The sequence below is a fragment of the Xyrauchen texanus genome, chromosome 9 (genome assembly GCF_025860055.1).
Source record: "Xyrauchen texanus isolate HMW12.3.18 chromosome 9, RBS_HiC_50CHRs, whole genome shotgun sequence".
NCBI lineage: Eukaryota > Metazoa > Chordata > Actinopteri > Cypriniformes > Catostomidae > Xyrauchen > Xyrauchen texanus.
This window is the reverse complement of record NC_068284.1, coordinates 8,367,515-8,391,425: the sequence shown is the minus strand read 5'-3', so window position 1 is coordinate 8,391,425 and position 23,911 is coordinate 8,367,515. Positions and strand designations below refer to the sequence as shown.

At 36.9% G+C, this 23,911-nt stretch overlaps 1 protein-coding gene across 2 annotated transcripts in view; it reads left to right on the top strand.

The window, feature by feature from the left end:
- Positions 1-21,982, top strand: part of dis3l2 (DIS3 like 3'-5' exoribonuclease 2) — a 29,026-nt gene extending 7,044 nt beyond the window's left edge. For both annotated transcript variants that reach the window (XM_052134709.1, XM_052134710.1), the window contains exons 6-21: positions 930-1,068; positions 2,469-2,542; positions 2,901-3,130; positions 3,299-3,472; positions 7,387-7,466; positions 7,565-7,677; positions 11,023-11,130; positions 11,245-11,478; positions 13,229-13,308; positions 13,539-13,722; positions 14,405-14,491; positions 14,607-14,754; positions 14,982-15,112; positions 15,238-15,342; positions 18,654-18,758; positions 19,237-21,982. In XM_052134709.1, the coding sequence (XP_051990669.1) occupies positions 930-1,068; positions 2,469-2,542; positions 2,901-3,130; positions 3,299-3,472; positions 7,387-7,466; positions 7,565-7,677; positions 11,023-11,130; positions 11,245-11,478; positions 13,229-13,308; positions 13,539-13,722; positions 14,405-14,491; positions 14,607-14,754; positions 14,982-15,112; positions 15,238-15,342; positions 18,654-18,758; positions 19,237-19,341 (2,097 nt within the window). In that variant the 3' untranslated portion in view covers positions 19,342-21,982. The remainder of the gene's footprint in view (positions 1-929; positions 1,069-2,468; positions 2,543-2,900; positions 3,131-3,298; positions 3,473-7,386; positions 7,467-7,564; positions 7,678-11,022; positions 11,131-11,244; positions 11,479-13,228; positions 13,309-13,538; positions 13,723-14,404; positions 14,492-14,606; positions 14,755-14,981; positions 15,113-15,237; positions 15,343-18,653; positions 18,759-19,236) is intronic.
- The last annotated feature ends 1,929 nt before the right edge of the window (positions 21,983-23,911 follow it).

Here is a 23,911-nt window from a genome sequence, read left to right as displayed (position 1 = left end):
ACATTAACCAAGATTAATAAATGCTGTACAAAAGTATTGTTCATTGGCCAATGCAATATCATGAACTAACAATGTTAATAAATACAACCTTATTGTGAAGTGTTACGAAATCTAATATTGCTTATGGCATTTTAATTGGAGTCTTCAGCGTTTTGATGTTCTCTACCCGTCAATTCATGACTTGCAGATTCTGGAACAAAAAGAAAGGCACTGGCTTATATAACCCATGGCTTAATGTCACCTAGCAATGATTATTTCCAGAAAGTTTTCAGTGTTGTGTTTCAACGTGTTTGTGAAAGCCATTCCGCTGCTAATTAATTTTGTTTTAATAATGTGAAATGCCAAAAAATCAGCAGAATAATCATAACCTTTCCAATCATCAGATCTTGATATCATTGCTGATTGTTTCCTTTTGGAAATCTTAAGTAATATAAACCTTTTTTATATCAGAATTAGCAACACCACTTTAGCTTTTGAGGGCTTCCAATTCATCTAGATCTGTGTGCATGTGTGGGCAGTTTGTGTCAGGATATCTAAAATGCTGTGAGGCAAGTTATGTCAAGAAGACATTTTGTAAATAATCAGCAGCATCAGGAAAGTAATTAAACGTGTAGAAAATGTAGCTATTACACCCTACAGGCAAAAATCATTATATTCTCAGATCGGAGTCGTGTGCTTTACCATCATCTGAAATCCAATAAGAATGGGTGAAATATAATAACCTTTGAGCCAGACTTCATTATGGCTTTTCAAAGCAAAAAGTGTGGGACTGTAGAACCAATAATGGAAGTACAACAAAATCTTCGTAGCTGCAGAATCTGCGCTTGTAGAAATGGTCCGGATTTCCAAGGAATTTAAATGCACAACATTCAAACTGAAATGTATTTCTTAATTTGTGATATTATAATTGAGTGTTTTCACTTCCACAGACAATCAATGGAGATGTAAATGAGAGCAGTGCAGCCAATCACAATACATCACAGGGTCGCAATGTCATAGTGGAGGCCCATTTTAACCAAGATAATGAGGTGATCAGTAAAATGGAGAATGTCAGTCTTCATGATAAAGGTAATGAGCTGTTCTTGTAGGTACCATGATACGTGCCAAACCCATCAAATTTATTTTCAGTTTATTTGCAATTATCAAATAGTTTGATTAATAAGGCTAAAAGACTTGTAATCTCCTTTAAGTTAGAAGTGCATCATGCATCACCAAAGTTTTCACCCCAGACATTGGTTCTGCTATGAATTTATAGCTGTCTATAAGAGTGTTTAAACATGAACTAATATCTTGTAGAGTTTGTGTTTCTTGCCACAGCCACCTTTGGCTTGCTCACTGGAGGTGCAAAGACAAATAATAATATACATTTATAAATAATAATTTTAAGGCATAATCTACAATTACAGTTTAATCTAACCACATGATGAAGACTTTAAGACACTTCAAACATTACAGCTTAATGTTCTGTCACAGCATCATTTTCTGTAAAGCTGCTTTGAAACGATGTGTGTTGTGAAAAGCGCTATACAAATATCTGAGCCTTTTAACATATATCTCTCTTGACACACGTATTCAGTACCATTTTACAGGGTAGTAATCAAAATTGTTGAGTCACTCATTGATGACTAAACTGCCAAGAGCTGAGATCATTTTTGCTTGTTTTCAAGTCCAGATATCTTTGTTAGCACATGCCTCCCAAAGAGGTCTACATATTAAATCATTAAACATCCGTTGCTCAAAACACAGCAACAGATTCCAGAGTGTCAAATGTGATGCAGGGCATGTGGCGACTGAAGTGAGCAGGCAATGAAAGACATGATTGTGTTGGCAGGATGAATGAGCTATTCACCTCACTTTTTCCAACACCAGGATCATCATGACTCTTTGTTATGTCCTTAAATGACCCTTGTGTTGATGGATAACAATCAGATTTTGTTAACAATTGAATTTAAAATCTTTTGAATGTTGCATAAATGTTGCATAACAATGTTGCATTCAGCAGACTTTCATAATAATAAATAAATTGATACATTTAAGAGACTATTATCCGCGTTCTTTTATCCAGGCTGAGGTGTCTATAAAGCAAACTGATTTTAGAAACGTTTGAGCTGTTTCATTGGTGTAGCGGTGGTAGGAAAAGCTTTGTGTCTGATTGATGATCCCAGCGACGTTCTGTTTATTGAAAAGAGAGGGCCTAACACTGAACCTTGAGGTACACCGTGTTTAGCTGACGTTATGTAGTGTAATACAGAGGATAGACAGACAAATCTTGTGATTTACTGTGTTGAAGGCAGCAGAATGAGGATAAATTATCCAGTTTTTACCAACATAGGATTTCCACCTCCTGTAGAAGAGTTCTACCTTTCATACAAAGTACCTCAGTTATTTGAATCCAATGGAGGAATTATAAGAACAACATTTATTTTACCAATTAAATTGACTTCAAATTTAATTTTCATTTATCCTAGCCCCTGCCGAACATGTAACTGCATCCAACACTCCTGGACCAAGTTCAGAGAAAGCAGTGCAAAGAACTGGAAAGGTAAGTGCTGCTTTGAAAGGATATCCAGGAGGCTCACCTTTAGGACTACACCGCAGTTGTAAGTGGAAAAATAAATTCAGACCAAGAACAAATAGCTTGTGTAGCTTTTATGTCTCGGGCTTTATTTGCATTTATAGTTAGTGTATTGCTTTTTTAATAGGCATAAATAAAAATCATGCCCTGTCTTAGTTAAAGAGATGTGTAATGGATAAAAAAATGGGTTATGTAGGCATTTCCTAAAAATGAAGTGCTTTTCAACTAATCGTAACATTAATACATCCCTCCCATTACAGTGACTCTATAAATTAATTTATGCATTACTTCGTGTATAATTGTACATGGATGTTGTGTGTTTCAGGTTGTGTACATCGTTGAGCAGAAGCATTCCAGGGCAGCATCAGGCTTCCTCAAATTTCTCCCAGACAAGAATTTTGCCATGTTCTCTCCTGTGGACCATCGGGTACCGAGAGTTAACGTGCCTCTAGCAGACTGTCCTGCAGATTTCCTCACCAGACCTGGAGACTATGAAAACACACTTTTCATCTGTCGCATAACACACTGGCCAGAAGACAACAACTTTGCTGAGGGGTGAGTTGTCTTTACAGAGAATTCAAACTGAAGAACATAAAATGGTGATAAGTCACCATTTTATGAAAACTGGCTAACATGTTTTTGATCTTGGACTTGGTTCTTGGATTTCTCTGATTGAACTTGATCTTTTACATCATACTAACTGTTTTTATTTTCTGGTTTAAGGCGGCTTGCGAAAACTTTAGGGCAAGCAGGTGAAATAGAGCCAGAAACTGAAGGCATGCTGACTGAATATGATGTGGACTTTTCCGAGTTTTCAGATGAGGTCTTAGGATGTCTTCCTCAAGATCTGCCTTGGAGCATCCCTGCTCGTGAGCTTTCAAGAAGAAGAGATCTCCGGTAACCTGCAAACCTATCCCAGTTTTGCTAGGCTTCATATTACAGCTTTTCATTCTTCCACATGTATTAACCATCTGAAATGCTTTTTTTTTTGTTTAATTGTTCATTTTAAATTAGTTAATTGAATCAGTAAAATTATTTTGGTTTTTTAAATATTCAAATTTTTATGCGTTAATGCAGTTAAATGAGTATTTTAATAAATGAACCATTTTGAACAAAAACAACATGGACGTTTACATTTTTTAAAGTTGCTAAAGAAGCTCCAGTTTGTAGTCCAGTTGAAGTCAGAAGTTTACATCCGCTTAGGTTGAAGTCATTAAAACTCATTTTTTAACCACTCCACAGATTTTATATTAGCAAACTATAATTTTAGCCAATTAGCTTGATGGGTGTACTGAATTGGAGGTGTACCTGTCTGTGTATTTTAAGGCCTACCTTCAAACTCAGTGCCTCTTTGCTTGACATCATGGGAAAATTAAAAACAAATCAGCCAAGACCTAAAAAAACGATTATGGACCTCCAGAAGTCTGGTTCATCCATGGGAGCAATTTCCAAATGCCTGAAGGCACCACGTTCATCTGTACAAACAATTTTGTGCAAGTATAAATGCCATGGGACCATGCAGCCATCATACCGCTCAGGAAGGACACACATTCTGTCTCCTAAATTGCAAATCAATCCCAGAACAACAGCAAAGGACCTTGTGAAGGTGCTTGTGGAAATGGGTAGAGAAGTATCTATATCCACAGTAAAACAAGTCCTATATCGACATAACTTGAAAGGCTACTTGGCAAGGAAGAATCCACTGCTCCAAAACCACCATAATAAAGCCAAACTACAGTTTGCAAATGCGCATGGGGGGGACAAAGATCTTACTTTTTGGTAAGTCCTCTGGTCTGATGAAACAAAAATGAAACTTTTTGGCCATAATGACCATCGTCATTATATTCGATGGTCTTTGTTTGTGTTTGGAGGAAAAAGGGTGAGGCTTGCAAGCTGAAGAACCCCATCCCAACCATGAAGCAAGGGGTGGCAGCATCATGTTGTGGGGGTGTTTTGTGCACTTCACAAAATAGATGGCATCATGAGGAAGGAAAATTATGTGTATATATTGAAGCAACATCTCAAGACATCAGCCAGGAAGTTAAAGCTTGATCACAAATGGGTCTTCCAAATGCACAATGACCCCAAGCATACCTCCCAGAGTTGTGGCAAAATGGCTTGAGGACAAAAAGATCAAGGTATTGGAGTGTCCATCACAAAGTCCTGACCTCAATCTGATAGAACATTTGTAGGCAGAACTGAAAAGATCAAGTAAGGTATCTTGTTGTTTTGCCATGATATCAGTGCAGCTGCCAGCTAGGTGCAGACCCGGTTCTGCAGGGTTGCAAATATTAGCGTGCACTCTCATTTGAATTTGTAAGCTTAATAAAACTGCATATTTAAACTGCAAAGCATTTTTCCTTGAATCCTGGTGAACACACACACACAAAATCTAAACCAATAAACATGTATGATCTTGCAGATCAATGTGTCCTAATATGCAGGCGGAACATTCTACTTTCATGCGTCCATTGTACAATTGAGCATTTGATTATTAAAGATTTCCGCTCTCGCATAGAGCATTTCATTGCGGAATTCTCACTTAATCGACTGCCTGTTGCTTTCGATTTCTGTTTCGGGATAAAGTGGCCCATAACTGGTCAATTTCCCAAAGCCAAATCCACACCTTAACGATAAGTGAAACGTAAAATAACTGAGTGGTTGCAGAACATCTTCGACATCACTTGCATCATCTCCTTTTCTTAAACAAAGGCCTTGTAATTTGTGCATTTAAATAATTTGTATTTTGTTTTTTATATATTAGGACACAATCTCACTTTATGCAAGACAAATATTTTTTATTTGTTAAATCCACAGTTAAAACTTGCTGTACATATAAAGAGCGCATGCACAACACATGATCGTTTGACGCATATAAAGCCCAAATTAAATTTAAGCTTCTTTAAAAATATCAATTAAAAACAAAGTGGGCACACAGTATCTACTAATATAATAATTATTATATAAATAACCACAGTCCTTTTAGATTGCATATGATTCGTACTTATAAAATTATAGGGAATTTTAATAAACGCTGAAAAAGAGAAAAACGTGCACTGCTCTTTTCTGGATAACTTGATCAGAATTATTGCCAAGTATGCTAACACATTCAAGGAATTTGTCTTGGTGACAGTAGCTTCCAGTGCACAACAATACAAAACAGCAACAAGACATAGAAAATAATTTACAATAAAACAAAATTTAATAATACAAAAAAAGTGTATATATAGAATGCAGAAGACTATATAAATATATATATATATATATATACAGTACTGTGCAAAAGAACATAATATGCTTCACAGAAACATTTGTCTTAAGATGGTATTTATATTTTCAGCTTTAGTGTGTCAATAGGAAATATACATTTTAGACTCCAAACTTTACTTTTGCGAATAGAATAGAAGAACAGGGAGCCCTGCAATGGATAGCATGGCCCCCACAGAGCCCCCCCAAATTGTTTGGTATATGCTGCCGAATGTTCAGCAGTTTGTCCCTGGTAAAAGTGAATGGAAAAAAAAATTACTAAACAAAGGACAAACAAAAAGAATAGGACCGCTCCACACCGAGGTGGCCATCCACGGCACCATCATAATGAATTATCATGCCCTTTGTAAATTAAAATTAGTAATTTGTCATCCAAATTTTTTGTTCAGTTTTAGACCGAAAGTCTGATTAAATCAAAACTATTAATGTATCAAATCGACAGTATAATCATTCTGTGGAGACAACTGAAAAACGATTATGAATTTCACTTTTACCTGCTATATTTTTCCTGGTACCAGTCCATGTTTTTATTAGTGCCATAAACAACTCAAACAAATGTTAAAGTTTAAAATATTGTATTTTTCTGGGTCGGATGTGTCACTCAGATCCAGTTTAAACTGAAAACCACAAATTTGTGCATATGCAAGTTTCCACGCCAATGTACACACGTTTTATCACTTGTAGAGGCATGTTTGATGACTTGTTTAAAATAAATAAAGGTATTTAGAACCGAAAACATAATCTAAATATCTAAACATTTGTTGTAAACCATTTCAAAATAAACAGATTTTATATACAAAAACGCAACAATAAAATTACATTATTTCAGATGTGTACATTTTACTAAGCATTTGATAATTTAATAAATGTTGGTCTATGGACTATATTTCTCTCAGAGGGGCACCTCAGCCCATGTGGACAAAGGAGCAGTTGCTCAGGCCACTGTAGTCACCCCCTTGTGCACGTGCCAGGAAACAAGTATTCTACAGACTCATTTCATGTCGGAGCGGCATTTGAGCGAACACCTTTTTTTTTTATACCAGTGAGCGTGAGCCGTACTTGAGCGGAGTGTCTGCTTGGGCCATGAGCAACTGAGTGGAGTGCACACGCATGGAGTGGGTCATTGAGCAGAGTGTCACTCCGCTTCACTCGCATGCTCTGAGTCAGGTTTGTAGGCCTCCTTGCTCACCAGTTCTGTCTGGAGGAATGGGCCAAAATTCCAGCAACTTATTGTGAGACGCTTGTGGAAGGCTGCTCAAAACATCTGACGCAAGTTAAACAAATGAAAAGCTACCAAATACAAACAAAGTGTATGTAAACTTCTGACCCACTGGGAATGTGATGAAAAAAAAAATAAAAGCTGAAATACATAATTCTCTACTATTATTCTGACATTTCACATTCTTCAAATAAAGTAGTGATCCTAACTGACCGTTCTCTGATTAAATGTCAGGAATTGTGAAAAACTGAGTTTAAATGTATTTGGCTAAGGTGTATGTAAACTTCTGACTTCAACTTTATGTATGTATTTATTTATTTTCAAGAAAAGAATGCATCTTTACGATTGACCCAGCTACAGCCAGAGATCTGGATGATGCTCTGTCTTGTAAACAGCTCTCGGATGGTATGTTTCCTGCTGTTTATTATTTTAATTTTTAATTAATTCAATTCACAGAGTTAAATGTTAAAAGTGTCTTCCCATTTTTGTTCTCCCCGATATAGGTAATTTCGAAGTTGGTGTTCATATAGCTGATGTGAGTTATTTTGTGGAGGAATCAAATGCCTTGGATCAGATCGCCAGCCGAAGAGCCACAAGTGTCTATCTGGTCCAAAAGGTACAAAGCCTGCTCATTTTAACTTAAAATGTTTTCAAACCAAACCAATTCACATTAGTTTCTTAGTTTAAGTATGTTAAATTGCTCATCCTCCAGTGCTAAAGAAATGGTAATTTTAGACTGAATTAAACATTGCTGCAGGCACCAGTGTTTGACTGTTTGACAGAGTGACATTTTTTTGGACATTAAATTGGACAGCTTAAATTGCAAAATATTTGGAAGATGATCGATCTGTAATATGAACTGGGAAAGTTAAACGAGGTGGGATCAGTACTATGTTTTAATGAAAACATATGTCAGCATTCTCTTACCAAACAGTTACTTTTACCTTATGCTGCGATCATTTTAAGTAGGTATTTAGCGGATGGTTGAATCTCACTATCAGTCAGCACGTCTAGGTCACATGTCACCTTAAATTAAAAGTTAAATAATAATTAACATAAAGAAACTGAAGCCTATTATTTGAGGTGTTTTTAAAGATTTTCTTTTCCTGAAATAAAGAGGGTCAAGTGTTTGGTATAATTTTAAAGAGAACTTTTCAAATTTTTTATTGATACAGATTGTGATGCGTTCTGTGACTCACATTCTAAGAAACTGCTGGAAAATCACAGTCTTGAGCCAAAAATGAACTTTTACTTTTTTTCTGATTTGACATTATATATATCTGTGTATGAAATTACATGGCTTTGAAAAAACTGCTTTTGTTTTGTTCCCAATCATGTAAAATTTTGTGTTGATACGACAAATCAATCAAAAGTTATAGCATTGAAATGTCCAAAAACGACTCCAAACAAATTAAACATAAGAACTAATTACACATGCAAATACATCAATGACTGAAGGTATGCTCTCTCTCCAAATCATGCATACATGAGTAACAAGATATCGTTCCATTTCATTGTGTCATTTGACCCATCATTGAGTCTGTGTCATGTACTTGGCCCCATCTCCTGGTGGTTATATCTAATCATAGTGATTGATCCTCTCTGCCCATATTTGGATGACTTCCTCCTCTGGTTTCAGCTATCTGAATCTTAATATGATTAGTTTAGTGTTCCATGATGCTGGACAACATACTACATAATTTCTGATTAAGTCATCTGATCCAGGAAAACGAACATATTTTTAGCCAGATTATGGACTTCTATGGATTATCTAATGAACTTTGTTCATGAAATGTGGTTATTGTCATGAAAATAATGTCACAGTTCAAAATATCTTTAACAGTCCTAAAATAGGCTTTGTTGTCATAAAAAAAACATCTGTAATTTCTTTTGATTTTGGGCTTTTCAATTTCACCAAATTGTACAGTACGTGTCCTTGAAATGTTGTGAGATTCACCCAGATACACAATCCAAACATTTACAGTGGACGTGACAATCTGACGCTGATCTGTTACACATTGTTCTCAATGTTCGATTGAGGTTTTGTCTCTGCCTGTTCAACATAATTTGGGTTCATTCGACATATCTGTGAGATGTAAACAAATTCCATCATGTGTTTTGCAACCTCATTGATCTGTTATTGCTGTCTCATCTTTGGGAGCACATTAATCTTTCTCCCGTTCTCCATTTGACAGCCACGCTTTGATTTATTGCAGAGTTTGTAGACATTTTGAGCTTTCTGTATTTACAAAATAAAGGGATTCCTGAATGAGATCATGGAATGAGACAGCAATAACTCTTTCAGATGAGTTAATAATAGAAAGTTACAAAGGTGAGTGTCACAACAATCAAAAACTTAGGGCTCATTTTCTGGCTATTGTTCTTGAATGTGTAATAGTATTGATTTTCAGTTATTTAAAGGGATTTAAGTATTAACAGTATTTTGGGGTGAAAGATGATCCAGAAATTTTTCTGTGAGATTTCCGACTCCGCATACACTTGGTAAAATACTGCATTTAGTTTTCAATTAGGGTATAATGTAGAAGAATATATCACAAGAAACACAGAATACTCTTACATTTTAAAAAGGTTTCATAGAGCAGGAATGTTTCAGAAAAGGAACTAGTTTTACAAATTGACAACATACAGCTGCCAAATCAGTCATCAGTCATTATTCTAATAGTTAATTAACTTCTTTTCATGGCATCTGTTTAAACTTGCACTGTAAATTAGCTAAATGTTTCCAAGGTTTCCAATCAAATATAAGGGTTATGCTAACAAGCATATAGTTTATGTAACCGTCATATTTCAAAATGATCTATGGGTGAATCTCACGAAAACATGTCTGGGCTGTATTTCACCATAAAATCAAAAGAAAGAAATGGAAAATTAAGACTTTTTTTATTTTTTTTTTGGATCTTTTAATATTTTGCATTGGTGACACAATTATTTTCTTGATAATCAAGCACATTTCCCCAAAACTTTCATTACCGTACTGCCTAAAGACTGAAAAAAAGAATTATTAAAATATATATTTTTTAAATTATATATATATATATATATATATATATATATATATATATATATATATATATATATATATATATATATATATATATATATATATATATATATATTTTATTAATGTATACATCATGGTAGTAACTGTTGCCTTTTTATACTGATTTAATTAAAGTCTAATAAGTCTCTGTTGAGAATAATGGAAAATTATTTAATACAAAAATAAACATAGGCTTCCTATATAGTATAGGCATCCTTTTGTTTTGAAATATAATTTTTAATTTTGAGGTGAAAATGGCCTGAATGTTTCCCTTACATCCCCCTCTATACAAAATCAGCCTCTTCCACACCTAATATAAATTGTATTTTTTCTTTATTATTATTTATTTTTTATTTTTTTTTTTTTTTTATATTATGAAAAAATATTATCCAGAACAGGGGCAGAATTAACAGTAGTTTAACCAAGAACTTTAGTATTTGTTAGACTGCCTTTATACTGATTACTGGAGAATAAAACATAAATGTTGTAATATTGTAAAAATGACACTTGCAGAAATAAGAATTTAAAAGAATTGCCACGGAGAATAATGAAAAACTTTATTAAAATATATTTAAAAAGCTTCCTTTGTATAGTTAATTTTTTTTTCATTAATTACAGTCGTATTTTAATTAGAAAAGGGGCACAATGCTTTCAAAAAATAAGTAAAAGCTAAAACTCAATCTGGCATTTTATTTATCCAGTAGAATTCACGAACTATAATAATCAAGCCCACATCAGGTTTTCATGCTGCATTATTTCACAGATCTCTTCTTAAGGGCAGTTTTAAGAGATTTTATGTGATTTTTTTGTATTGTTTGATAGAATAGCTGTGGATGTACAGTATATGTGGATGTTTGTTTTTATGAGTTTGAATTTTGACGCATATATGTTCTGATGCAGGTGATCCCCATGTTGCCTCGTCTCCTGTGTGAGGAGCTGTGCAGCTTGAATCCTCTGACAGATCGACTGACATTCTCTGTCATTTGGAAGCTTTCACCAGAGGGGAAGGTAATTTGTGTGACTCTTGACTCTTATTTAGAGCAAACCTCTAAAAGAGCTCTCAGAATAATAACCCCTTTTGCCCATTGTTTTCTATGATGTTGCTTTCTGTACATCCTGTAGATCCTGAGCGAGTGGTTTGGCCGCTCTGTCATCTGTTCCTGCATTAAGTTGAGTTATGATCATGCTCAGAGCATGATTGAAGCTCCTGAAAAGAGCTTCAGTGCTGAAGAGCTGCCGCCCTGCTCCCCACACCATTCCATCCCTGAGATACAGGAGGCTGTCCTCAACTTACACAATATCGCCAAACAAATGCGTGCCCAACGATTTGAAGGTGGAGCTCTGAGACTTGACCAGGTGTGTCATTTTAGTGAAATACTAATATCCTCTCTCTGACATCTCAATTTCATCCATGTTGTCACACTTTACCATTCTGCAGTTGATTCTTTATTCATTTACACTTTGGTTGATTTTTATTTGTACAGCGCTTTTCACAATAAACATGGTTTCTAAGCAGCCGTTTAGAAAATCTTGCTGTAATGTCTTAAAAGGCCCCTATTGAGCAGTATCATTGAAAAACGTCATTGAAATCGGTTGTCTTTAGGCCCCCAGCAAGCCAAAGCAAACTGTGGCAAGGAACGAAAAGCTACTAAAGATGTTTGATATTGGAGAAACAAAAATTTACTGTGTGTTAATTCAAAGGCCATAAACTATTTACTATTTAAAAAAGATTATGCATTAAAACATTTACGTTATGAATCTTTCCCACTGACTATTAGTCATTCTATAAGAAGTAATTTTCCTACAAATGGAGTAGTTTAAGCTTCAAGTGCCACCTACAATTTCTTGGGCTGGGACAGTAGGGGGCAGTTGGCGCAACTTCTTCAGTTGTTCAGGCAATGTGCAGCTGAACGGGCAACAAAACAACAACTTTTTAGAATGCAGAGATTGAGTAACATTTTTAACTATCGTACATTTAACTTACACCGTATCCTAAAAATGCCGTGTCAAATGTGACGACCTCAGTTAGATGGCCTAAAAGCATACGTCTGGCAAATGTGTGCAGATGGAACGCAAGAAACTGTCCTGCGAGTCAATAGATTGACAATCTCTGCTGCTGTGGACTGTAAGCTAGTGATAAACTAACTGTATGTCCAATGATATGAAAGTAAACCAATCAATTAATACAGTATTGCCTCCTTAAGCCACTTTTTGCATTTTGTTGTCAATGCTTTAGTCATCTGATGCTACAATAATGCAATGTCTTGGAATTATCTGAATTGGTATTCATTGTATTTATTAATATTTTGATTATGATATTGCCTATTTTGGCATATATTGATGATATTCGAGTAATTGAATTGAGAGACAAACCTCATATTTTTCAGGCAACAGGAAGTTGTTTGATTCCAGTATGTTACTGTGATAAATATTTTGGTCTTTGGTTAAAAATAAATTAAAATATAGGAATGAAACGGAAGTGTTATTAACTGTTTATAGCATTTAGAAATGACATTTTCTCTCTGGAACAATTGAAAGGGACATTGATCCCATTTTTTGTTACATTCTGTGAAAAAAGAAATGGAAAAAAAAATAAAGTAATTTTTAGGTTTCATTCCTTGAACTGTTTCTAGTCCCTGCTTAAATGTGATTTGTTGTCATATATGTTTAGGATTTTATTTCATTTTTACATTATATGCAAAATTATCATTTATTATTATTATTTTACTTTTGCTGCAAAACATGACCTGGACATGTTCTTAACGGGCCTTGTGAGAGTCACACAGAGAATGTAGATGTTCTCAGGGTATACTTTGTTTTTCTGCATGCCATTACATCTCACACAAGGTCAGACATTCTACCCTTTTGACTGCAAGCGTTCCACACATGCACATTACGAATGCTTTGTAATAATCATTAGTACGGTCAACTCCAGGTGCATGCGCAAGACCACATGTATCAATGTGTACAAGTACGCAAGACTAGAAAAACTGACTGCTAATTATGAATGTCTGTGATGAACAATAGATTCATGTTCTCAGATGTTTGAAATGACTGGTTATGGAAATGTTCATTTAATTGATTTGTTGTCATGTCTTGATTGCAGCTGAAGTTGTCTTTCACCCTGGATAAAGAGTCCAGCATGCCTCAGGGCTGTTATGTCTATCAGTATCGGGACAGCAACAAGTAAGCCAAAAGTCACTGTAGGTTTTGTCATAAAATACTCAATGCTTCGAGATCTCCTACTGTGCTGTAAGAGGGCACACAAGCTTTCTCATCTACAGCCAGCTTTGTTCACTCTGTCCTCTTTCTTTTAGTGCGCTCTCCCTTTCTGTAACAGTATTGCATAACATGTGGCACTGAACCCCTCCATATTGAGCTTTCGAGATGTGAATCACATGCCCTGTTTCACACAGACTAGTTGAGGAGTTCATGTTGCTGGCGAACATGGCAGTGGCACATCAGATCTACCGCTCGTACCCAGAGCTGGCACTGCTGAGGAGACACCCGCCACCTCAGAGCAAGATGGTGGACGACCTGCAGGAGTTCTGTGATCAGATGGGCCTTGACATCGACTTTTCTTCGTCTGGAGCTCTGCATGTGGGTGTCTAACACTACTTCAACCAAAAGAATTTAAGCTAATTTTCTCACCCTCATGTTTTTTTATTTTTCTCCCAATTCGGAATTCCCATTACTTAGTATGTCCTCGTGGTGGTGCGGTTACTCGCCTCAATCTGGGTGGTGGAGGACAAGTCTCAGTCGCCTTATCTAATCTTATCACATGGCTCATTGTGTATGAAACCGCAGAGACTCACAGCATGTGGAGCCTCATGCTATTCTCCACGACCCATGCACAACTTGCCACGCATCCCACTGAGAACGAGAACCCCTAATCGTGACCACGAGGAGGTTACCCCATGCGACTCTACACTCTCTAGCAACTTTGCAAATTTGGTTGCTTAGGAGACCTGGCTGGAGTCACTCCGCACACCCTGGATTTGAACTCGTGACTCCAGCCAGGTCTCCTAAGCAACCAAATTGGCCCGGTTGCTAGGGAGGGTAGAGTCACATTGGGTTAACCTACTCGTGGTCACTACAATGTGGTTCTTGCTCTCGGTGGGTCGCGTGGCGAGTTGTGCGTGGATGCCGCAGAGAATAGAGTGAAGCCTCCACATGCGCTACATCTTCACAGTAACTCATTCCAAATTGGGGAGAAAAAAAAACAATGTATTATGGTCATGATACGTCGTCGTCTATTTTTTTTTATTTATTTTTTTGACAGAGGTCTCTGCATCAAAACCTTGGTGATGATGAGTATACAGCAGCCAGGAAGGAAGTTCTCACTAATATGTGCTCCAGGCCAATGCAGGTGAAGATATTCTCCTATTTACTCTCTGTACAGTCCTCTTTCTCCTATGTGTCCAGTTCATATGATGTCATATTGTTCGAACTTAAGTAATAGTTGGTTGTTTTGTTGAGTTTAGATGGCGGTGTATTTCTGTACTGGAGCGCTGAAGGACGAGAATCTTTTCCGTCACTATGCTCTGAATGTACCTCTCTACACTCACTTCACCTCCCCTATACGACGCTACGCTGATGTTATAGTGCACCGTCTTCTGGCCGCCTCCCTCAGTGAGTTGATCAAGTGTTGAGTGATCACAGCGGTAGGGGGAGCTACCACTTTATTAAGGGGGAATGGTTTCTGGCCAATGCCCGATACTGTCAAAAAGCCTGAATATCAACCAACTCTTCGGCCTGGAGAACACATTGTTCTCTCACTAGTTGTTACTTCTTTATTTTAACAGTGCATAGTAATAGTTCTATCTGAAGCCTCAAGTGTGCATTTGTGTGTGTTTCAGATTGTGGACCACGCTTGGGTCTCTCAGGGGAGGATGTTCACAAACAAGCATCGCACTGCAATGACAGGAAGACTGCTTCAAAGAGAGTTCAAGAGTTAAGCTCTGAGCTTTTCTTTGGTGTCTTTGTGAAGGTAACTATAGATGTTGAAGGGGTCAAACATATCGTAGTCATTATGGGAGTGTGTATTGATGTGTTGTGTGTGTGTGTGTGTGTGTGTGTGTGTGTGTGTGTGTGTGTGTGTGCTGCTGTTTGTAGGAGTGTGGTCCTCTGGACTCTGAGGCTATGGTCATGGGAGTTCTGGATCAGTCCTTTGATGTGTTGGTGCTTCGCTATGGAGTGCAGAAACGAATCTACTGTAATGTACGTACCTCTTTATTCTCCATATTTGTGTTTGCTTGCATTTCCGTTCTTCAGTATGTAACATCTGTTTAATGAAAGCAGTGCATGCATAAAATGTGTACTATTTCATCACAATAGTTATGAAAATTGTGAATGGTTTAATTTTTAAAGGAAGATTCCAAGATACAGTTGAAGTCAGAAGTTTAAAACACTTGGGTTGAAGTCATTAAAACTAATTTAACCACTTGACAGATTTCATATTTGTTAACTTGCTTTGGCAAGTCATTCAGGACTTGTATATAATTTTTCCAACGATTGTTTACAGACAGATTGTTTCACTTTTAATTGACTATCACAATTGCAGTTGGTCAGAAGTTTACATTCACCAAGTTAATTGTCCTTTAAGCAGCTTGGAAAATACCTGAAAATTATGTCAAGCTGTTATGTCAGTTAGCCAATTAGCTTCTGATAGGCTAAATGGAGTCAATTGAAGATGTACCTGTGGACAGTGTTGGGGATTACCGGAATGCATGTAACGGTATTACGTATTTAAAATACAAAATATAAGTAACTGTATTCCACTAGTTACAATCTAAATCATTTGTAATTAGAATAAAGTTACATTTCAAAAGATATTTTGATTAATGAAGAGATTACTTTGCATTTTATTGTCATTTGTTTCATTTAATATTTAGTCTTTCAGATGGAAAACATTTATACATATACATGATGTGATCCAAAGTGCATTTGAACAGCGGTGAAACACTTTCTTATGATGCGTTACATTCATACGAGCAGACGGAAAAGTATGTTTCGAGCAGAAGAAATGGAAAGTAACTAACGCTTTTACCCAGAGATAAATGGTTTAGTACGACAAATCACAGGGCCAAACAGCAAATGTTTGTATTCCACACATTTAATGGCAGATTAATGGGCTGCACGCTCTACTCCTACATGAGAAAATGAACAAACCATTAGCGTCACAAAACATCAAAGTATAATAAAGGTCAGGAAGAGTATATCGTCATCTTTATCAAGAAAATTCATGTTGGATCATAATTTCTTTTTTCTAGTACGACCTTTTGATATTAGGGCAAAAAATCTTATTATTGATGATGAGCAACACTGCATAAGATATTTGGGTTTTTCAGAGAATGTATTTTTTTTTTATAGTCAAAACAAGTGAAAAAAATCTACCAGTACTGAAGTAATCTGAAGTAATTAGAATATGTTACTGACCTTGAGTAATCTAATGGAATAATTACATTTTACAGCATGTATTCTGTAATCTGTAGTGGAATGCATTTCAAAAGTAACCCTCCCAAGCCTGCCTATGGGTGTATTTTAAGGCCTACCTTCAAATTCAGTGCCTCTTTGTTTGACATTATGGGAAAATCAAAAGAAATCAGCCAAGACCTCAGAATTTTTTTTTTTTTTGGGCCACAAGTCTGGTTCATCATTGGTAGAAATTTCCAAATGCCTGAAGGTGCCATGTTCATCTGTACAAACAGTAGTACACAAGTATAAACCCCATAGGACCACGCAGCCATCATACCGCTCAGGAAGGAGACACATTCTGTCTCCTAGAGATGAACGTAGTTTAATGCAAAAAGTGCAAATCAATCCCAGAACAACAGAAAATTAACTTATGATGCTGGAGGAAACAGGTAGTCAAGTATCTATATCCACAGTAAAACTAAGTCCTATATCGACATAACCTGAAATGCTGCTCAGTGAGGAAGAAGCCACTGCTCCAAAACCACCATTAAAAAAAGCCAGACTACTGTGTGCAAATGCACATGGGGACAAAGATCTTACTTTCTGAAGAAATGTCCTCTGGTTTAATGAAACAAAAATGCAACTGTTTGGCCATAATGACCATCGATATGTTTGGAGGAAAAGGGTGAGGCTTGCAACCCAAAGAACACCATCCCAACTGTGAAGCAGCAAGTGGCGGCAGCATCATGTTGTTGTTGTGGGGGTGTTTTGCTGCAGGAGGGACTGGCACACTTTACAAAATATATGACATCATGAGGAAGGAAAATCTCAAGACATCAGCCAGGAAGTTAAAGCTCGGTCGCAAATGGATCTTGCAAATGGACAATGACCCCAAGCGTTCCTCCAAAGTTGTGGCAAAATGGCTTAAGGACAACAAAGTCAAGGTATTGGAGTGGCCATCACAAAGCCCTGACTGCAATCCGATAATTTTTTTTTTTTTTGACATTTCACATTCTTAAAGTAAAGTAGTGATGTTAACTGACCTAAGACAGGGAGTGTATTCTATGATTAAATGTCAGGAATTGTGAAAAACTGAGTTTAAATGTATTTGGCTAAGGTGTATTTAAACTTCTGACTTTGATGCTGTCGATAGTGCTTAACTTTTGTTTTGTCTAACAGTTAGTGACTTACTGTAATTTACCACAGAGAATATTTTGGAACAAAAACCTGTACAGAAGTGCACTTACAATAAAAGTCTAAGGGGCAACTTTTGTATGTTAAGTGTCAACACGTTTTGTTTTTACTAACTGAGGTTCGAGATGAAAGTATGCATGCAGTTCCCGACGTAGTCTTCTGCTGTAGTAGCCCATTCGCCTCAAGGTTCGACATGTTGTGCCTTCTGAGATGCTATATGCTGCTCACTACTAACTGTACAGAGTGGTTATCTGAGTTACTGTAGCATTTCTGCCTGCAGAGCTTCCGCTCACTGGTTGTTTTTTGTTTTTGGCACCATTCTGAGTAAACTCTAGCGCCTGATGTGCAAGAAAATCCCAGGAGATCAGCAGTTACAGAAATACCCAAACCACCGCTTTACGCTTCACAGTGGAAAAGTTCTCTGCTCTGTCATCTCATGCAACACACACAACGCAAATTATTCTTAATGTCTGTGGAGTTTCCAATGTATGAGCGGTCGGCTTCACACATTTACTTTAAGCGCACAGCTCATGCAGACTAAGATTGCAGACTTTTATGGTTTAAGAATCATGCTAGGTCAGTTCATGATTTTAATTTGATTAACTTATCATTAATTTTCCCATAAATATGTCAAATTTGTTTGTGAGCTTTTCAAAGCAGTCATGTGCCAATCAGACAGCGTGCTAGTATCGAACTGAGTTGGTACTTCCAGTACTGCAGAAACACTGGGTGAATTACATCTTTTTTTCTTCTTCTTTTTTTTTTTACTGACTTAACATGGTACCGGTACATTTGACGTCACTACCCTGAATATTCCTTTAACTGAATGTAACGTGGAATAAAACAGCAGAAAGGTTGATTGCTTATGAACAATGCACAACACCATTATCAATGCATAATGTGCCGTTTCTCTCATGAAGGCATTAGAGGGGCTAAAGACATTCCACTTCCGTAAAGTGGGGAAGAGACCAGAGATGATGCTTGTTTGGAGAACTGACGACCCGAGAAATGACCCCATACAACAGGTGCCCAATCCACATCTTCAGAAATACTGTTTGATTTAACCCAATTTCTTTTACTTTCTTTGTGGGGTTGTTCATAAGAAGTTACAAACAGAGCATTTACAATTTTAAAATGTGTCAAATAGTCCTTTTTTAAATGTTATGCTTTGGCAGCACATGAGAAACGGCACTTTTGAACAAAGCCCGAACCCCATTTTCAATGCGTAATTTGTCCCACACCGTTTGTACTCCGGACATGAATGATACCTCAAAGCATGTGGCTTTTTGAGCAGAGGTGTGCTATTTACTTTTAAGCAATCAGATTTACAAGGTTTCCCTGCTGGATGATAAAATGAGTGATGGTACACCTGAAACGCCCCTTTGCATGGCCAAATTGTAAAAATCTAGACACCATCTTCTGTTTCCCTCATTAGTTTGGTCAGATTTTCTTCCATCTGAATTATTCCTGCTGTGGATAATGGTTTGTTTTCCTCTTCTGCAGGAGATCTCCATTTTCACACTGTTGAATGTTCAGCTGAAGGCTGACGGAGCTCCTATGAAGTACAGCGCTGTGCTCAAGAGACCCTCGGACAACACTCATTCATAAACACACACGCGTATGAAATGGCACCAACACTATTTTATCATTTCCGCAGGTTTCAGTATTGTGTTATTTTTATCTTCTTAACCAAACAGCAGGGACCTGTGATTGGTCCACTCAATGATTAGCTGCACAACATGTGTATCAATAGTGATTCAGGCTGATGTCTATTTATTATGAAAGCAACAAGATACCATGAACTGTTTTTTAGTTTAAAGTAATTTTTATTTGATTTTTAACATTTTGCAAGAATGTTTAGCTTTAGACTCACGAAGTGTTAAAAGTTTTGTTCAGGGATGTTGCCAAATAATTGACTTCTGCTTGGGTTTTAATATCTCTATTTTGAATCAAGCTGTACTTCTCTTAAATCCAGACGTTTTTGACTAGTTTTCAAAGTGAATCTTAGTTGTTCTTAATTTTTAATGCTAGTATTTTATTTCCACTATTTCACCATTGTGTGCTCTGTAACATTTGGGCATTATTTCTGTTCTGCCTTAAAACTTCTAGTTTATGTAGTCTTTACATTAGAGTTGAGCACTTTAGAAATGGTGTTTTTTCTCAACTTAAGAAGTTGCAGATATGTTAATGATTATTTTGTTTTCCCAATGGGAAGCAGGAGCCCTTAATAAAGACGCTATTTTATTAAGTGATTTTGGACAAATGGATTAGTTTGGCTGAGAGGTTGCTTGGTTTTGTCTGCACATACTATATCTGTTTTTTTTTTAACATTAACTTAATGTAAATCATTTGTTGTTTACAGTAGATAGGTACATTTTAATTCATTTTATTGTTGTTTTTTTAAACTGTTTGTAGTTAATGCAAAGGCATATCCCTAAATTCGCCCACTTGCATACCATTTCACATATACTCATCTACACTTACACCATTTTGATATGATCACCTGTCATTTGTGTCATAGTTTTACATTTCATTTCATGTTATTTTTTCTGTTTAGGTTTTTTGCACGTGGAATGGTAATCTGATATTACCAATTAATATACACTCAAGGAGCACTTTATTAGGAACACTATGGTCCTAATAAAGTACCCGATGTGGTCTTCTGCTTTTGTAGCTCATCTGCCTCATTGTTCGACGTGTTGTGCATTTTGAGATGCTATTCCGTTCACTACAATTTCGTGGTTATCTTGAGTTACCGTAGCCTTTCTGTCAGCTTGATCCAGTCTGCGCTCTCATCAGTCTGCAGAACTTCCGACCACTGGATTTTTTTTTATTTATTTTTTTTTTTTGGGCACCATTCGGAGTTAACTCTAGAAATCCTAGCAGTTACACAAATACTCAAGCCAACCCATCTGGCAACAACAATTATGCCTATTTTGAAATCACTGAGATCATGTTTTTTTTCCCCATTCTGATGGTTGATGTGAGCATTAACTAAACCTTCTGACCCATATCTGAGTGTTATGCATTGCACTGCTGCCACATGATTGGCTGATTAGATAATAGCATGAATTAGTAGTATGTGTTCCTAATAAAGTGCTTAGTGAGTGTAATGTTAGTGATATTACCAACAATTGGACCATGTTGGATACAACTATTAATTACTTGTGTGCTTATTGATCTAGCAAACAATGTGTTATCTACTGTATACTGTGATATGTCATGCTTCAGTGAAAACACTTTCTATAACCACCAGCAATAACTTGTAAGTCAATAATTCTAGAAAATGCAGCTGCCATCAGCTTCCTTTTAAAGGGATAGATCACCCAAGAATTCAAATTCTGTCATTTACTCTCCCAACCTGTATGACTTCCCTTCTTGTGTCTGTCTCAGCATTCTGCTTAAAATCTTCATTTGTGTTCCAAGGAAGAAAGAATGTCAGATGAGTTTGGAATAACATCAGGTGAGTAAACGATTACAGAATTTTTCTTTTTGGGTGAACTGTGCCTTTATTTGGAAACGTTGTCAACTGAAGAATTGCATCCTTTTAGCAAGAAAGCAGCTCTTTGATGTCCAATAGATAAATCGATAGCAGTTTTTCTTTCATATAATTCAAATAACTGCTGTATAAAAAGGTGAGAAATGGCAGTGAGAATTTAAAAGTTGTCTAGTGTTATAATTGTAACAGCACAGTAGTTTTTCTCCATGTATAAATTGTCAGAGCTGCATATGGTGTTTCATTAGAGGCTTGTGTTGTCCGCACTCCTGTAGGTGTTAAACTTGATGTAAGTGCACATTTATTGTTACATTGGTCTAAAAATACAGTCCTGAAAGAAATCGTTAAACATTTGGCCACAAATAAGGTTAAAATTGACTGCTTGTATTGACTGCAAAATTATAAATCAATTACACCAAAGCATTAACATTGTCCAGTTTTATTTGGTTAGTGTGTACTGAATTCTAAGCTGTTTTAACATGTAATATACACTTCTTTTCAGGTTTAGTCATTAGGAAATCATAACCATCACCATGGTTATCAAACTAAATATTCATTTATATTAATTTATAGCTTAAACAGGAAAAATACAGTTAATTATATATAAATATTGACTTTAGTTTTATTGTTATTGAGGAAAGTGCCAAACAAAATAAGTGAAAGTTCACAAATAAACACCAAGTTGGCAAATTGTTCAGTCATCAAAGAATTTCTTGCCCGTTTAGATTTAAACTTCGAATTCATAAGTTATTTGACTTATTATCAAGTGATAAAGTAGTTCCCACTTGCAAATTATCTCAACTGTTCAGCTTGTGCGAACATTTGACCATGACAAAAAATCTGGACACAGTGCTCGCCTCTCTCTCTCATGTGTTTAAAGGATATTCAAGATAATAAATTTGGTCCTGCTGAAATAAAAAATAAAAAAGTATCTTATCCAAAGCGAATTAAGGAAGTATACAAAAGCAGTTCATCTTAAGGAGACTGAGTGCTGCATTTACAAAATTTCAATTTCATTAGAAAAGTACAAAGACCGAGATTGGATTAGAGTGCGACAAGATTTTTTGTTTTTTTTGGTATATGGTCAAGTGCTCACGAAAAAGATGCGCCTCTAGCTGTTTTTTGAAGACCGCTGCTTCATGGATTGAGTTGAGAATGTCATTCCATCCACAAGATACAGTGAAGCCGAAAGGACTGGAAAGTGATTTGGTGCTTTTGTGTTGGTACAACAAATGTGCTGCTCATTTGCAGACACTGGGCTGGAAGTGTGCGTCCGTCCGTCGTAATTTTCATAAGCAGCGTTACTTGAACCCACTTAAATGTGAGAAAGTAAGGGGAGATGTGTTAATTATGCATGCGAGTGCAGGTAGGATAGATGCAGAGATGGTTTGGAGAAGGTGGGAAGGAATAGGGTCCAGGGGTCAGGTGGTGGGATGGTTGGAGTGGAGTTTAGAGACCTCTGTGTCGGTTAGAGCTGCATACAGGAGATGTTTGTTTGAGAGGGTGTGGTGCAAAGAATGTACTACTGATGGCTGTAACCTTTTTATAAGTAAAAAAAAAATTGACACAGACATCTGCTGGGGAACTCATGCCTCACATTGTTCGAGGTAAACTTGGCAGACTTAAACCATTCTATCGCTTCAGGGCAAAAGTCAAACTCTCAATGGAGAAATGGCATTGTTCACCAATGTTCAGACTATTTTCTATATAAGGCAACTTATCCACACTCAGGAAAAAAAAAATAACCCTTTTAAACATTTTACTAGACAGACCTCCAACTGAATTATACACTGATGAGCAAAAACATGACCACCTGCCTAATATGCTGTTGGTCCTACACGTGCCACCAAAACAGGACTGACCCACGAGGCATGGATTCTACAAGACCCCTGCAGGTGTCCTGTGGTATCTGGCACCAAGATGTTAGCAGCAGATCCTACAAGTCCCGTAAATTGCGAGGTGTAGCTGCCGTGGATTGGACTTGTTGGTCCAGCACATCCAAAATATGCTCAATCGGATTGAACTCTTCATCATGTTACTCAAACCATTCCCGGACATTGTGTGCAGTGTGGCAGGGCACATTATCCTGCTGAAAGGGGCAACTGCAATCGGGGAATACCATTGCCATGAAGGGGTTTACCTGGTCTGCAACGATGTTTAGGTATGTGGCACATGTCAAATTGATTGTCTACAAGAATGGCCGGACCCAGGGTTTCCCAGCAGAAAATTGCCCAGAGCGTTACACTCCCTACACCAGCTTGTCGTCTTCCCACAGCGCATCCTGGTGCCATCAATTCCCCAGGTAAACAGTGCACACTTACATGGCCGTCTACGTGATGTAAAAGAAAATGGGACTCAATGGCTCCAAGGGCCAGTTTCGCATGCCCATTGTAGGTACTTTCGATGGTGGACAGCAATCATCATGGTCAAAGCAGGGTAGCTTTTGGCTAGATATATAAAGCAGAGAGAGCCCTTTTCCCTCATTCCCTCAGTGAAATCTGCTGGTGTTTAAATATTTACCTCAGCCGAAAGAATGCTTTAAAAGGAATCTTGATCTCTATAGTTCCACATCTTCGTCAACTCCCTAAATTGGCGAATGAGCAAAAACATTATCTTGATTCTGAGATAAGCTTGGAGGAGTTTGGCGAGGTAATTAAGGCCTTGCCTACAGGTAACACTCTG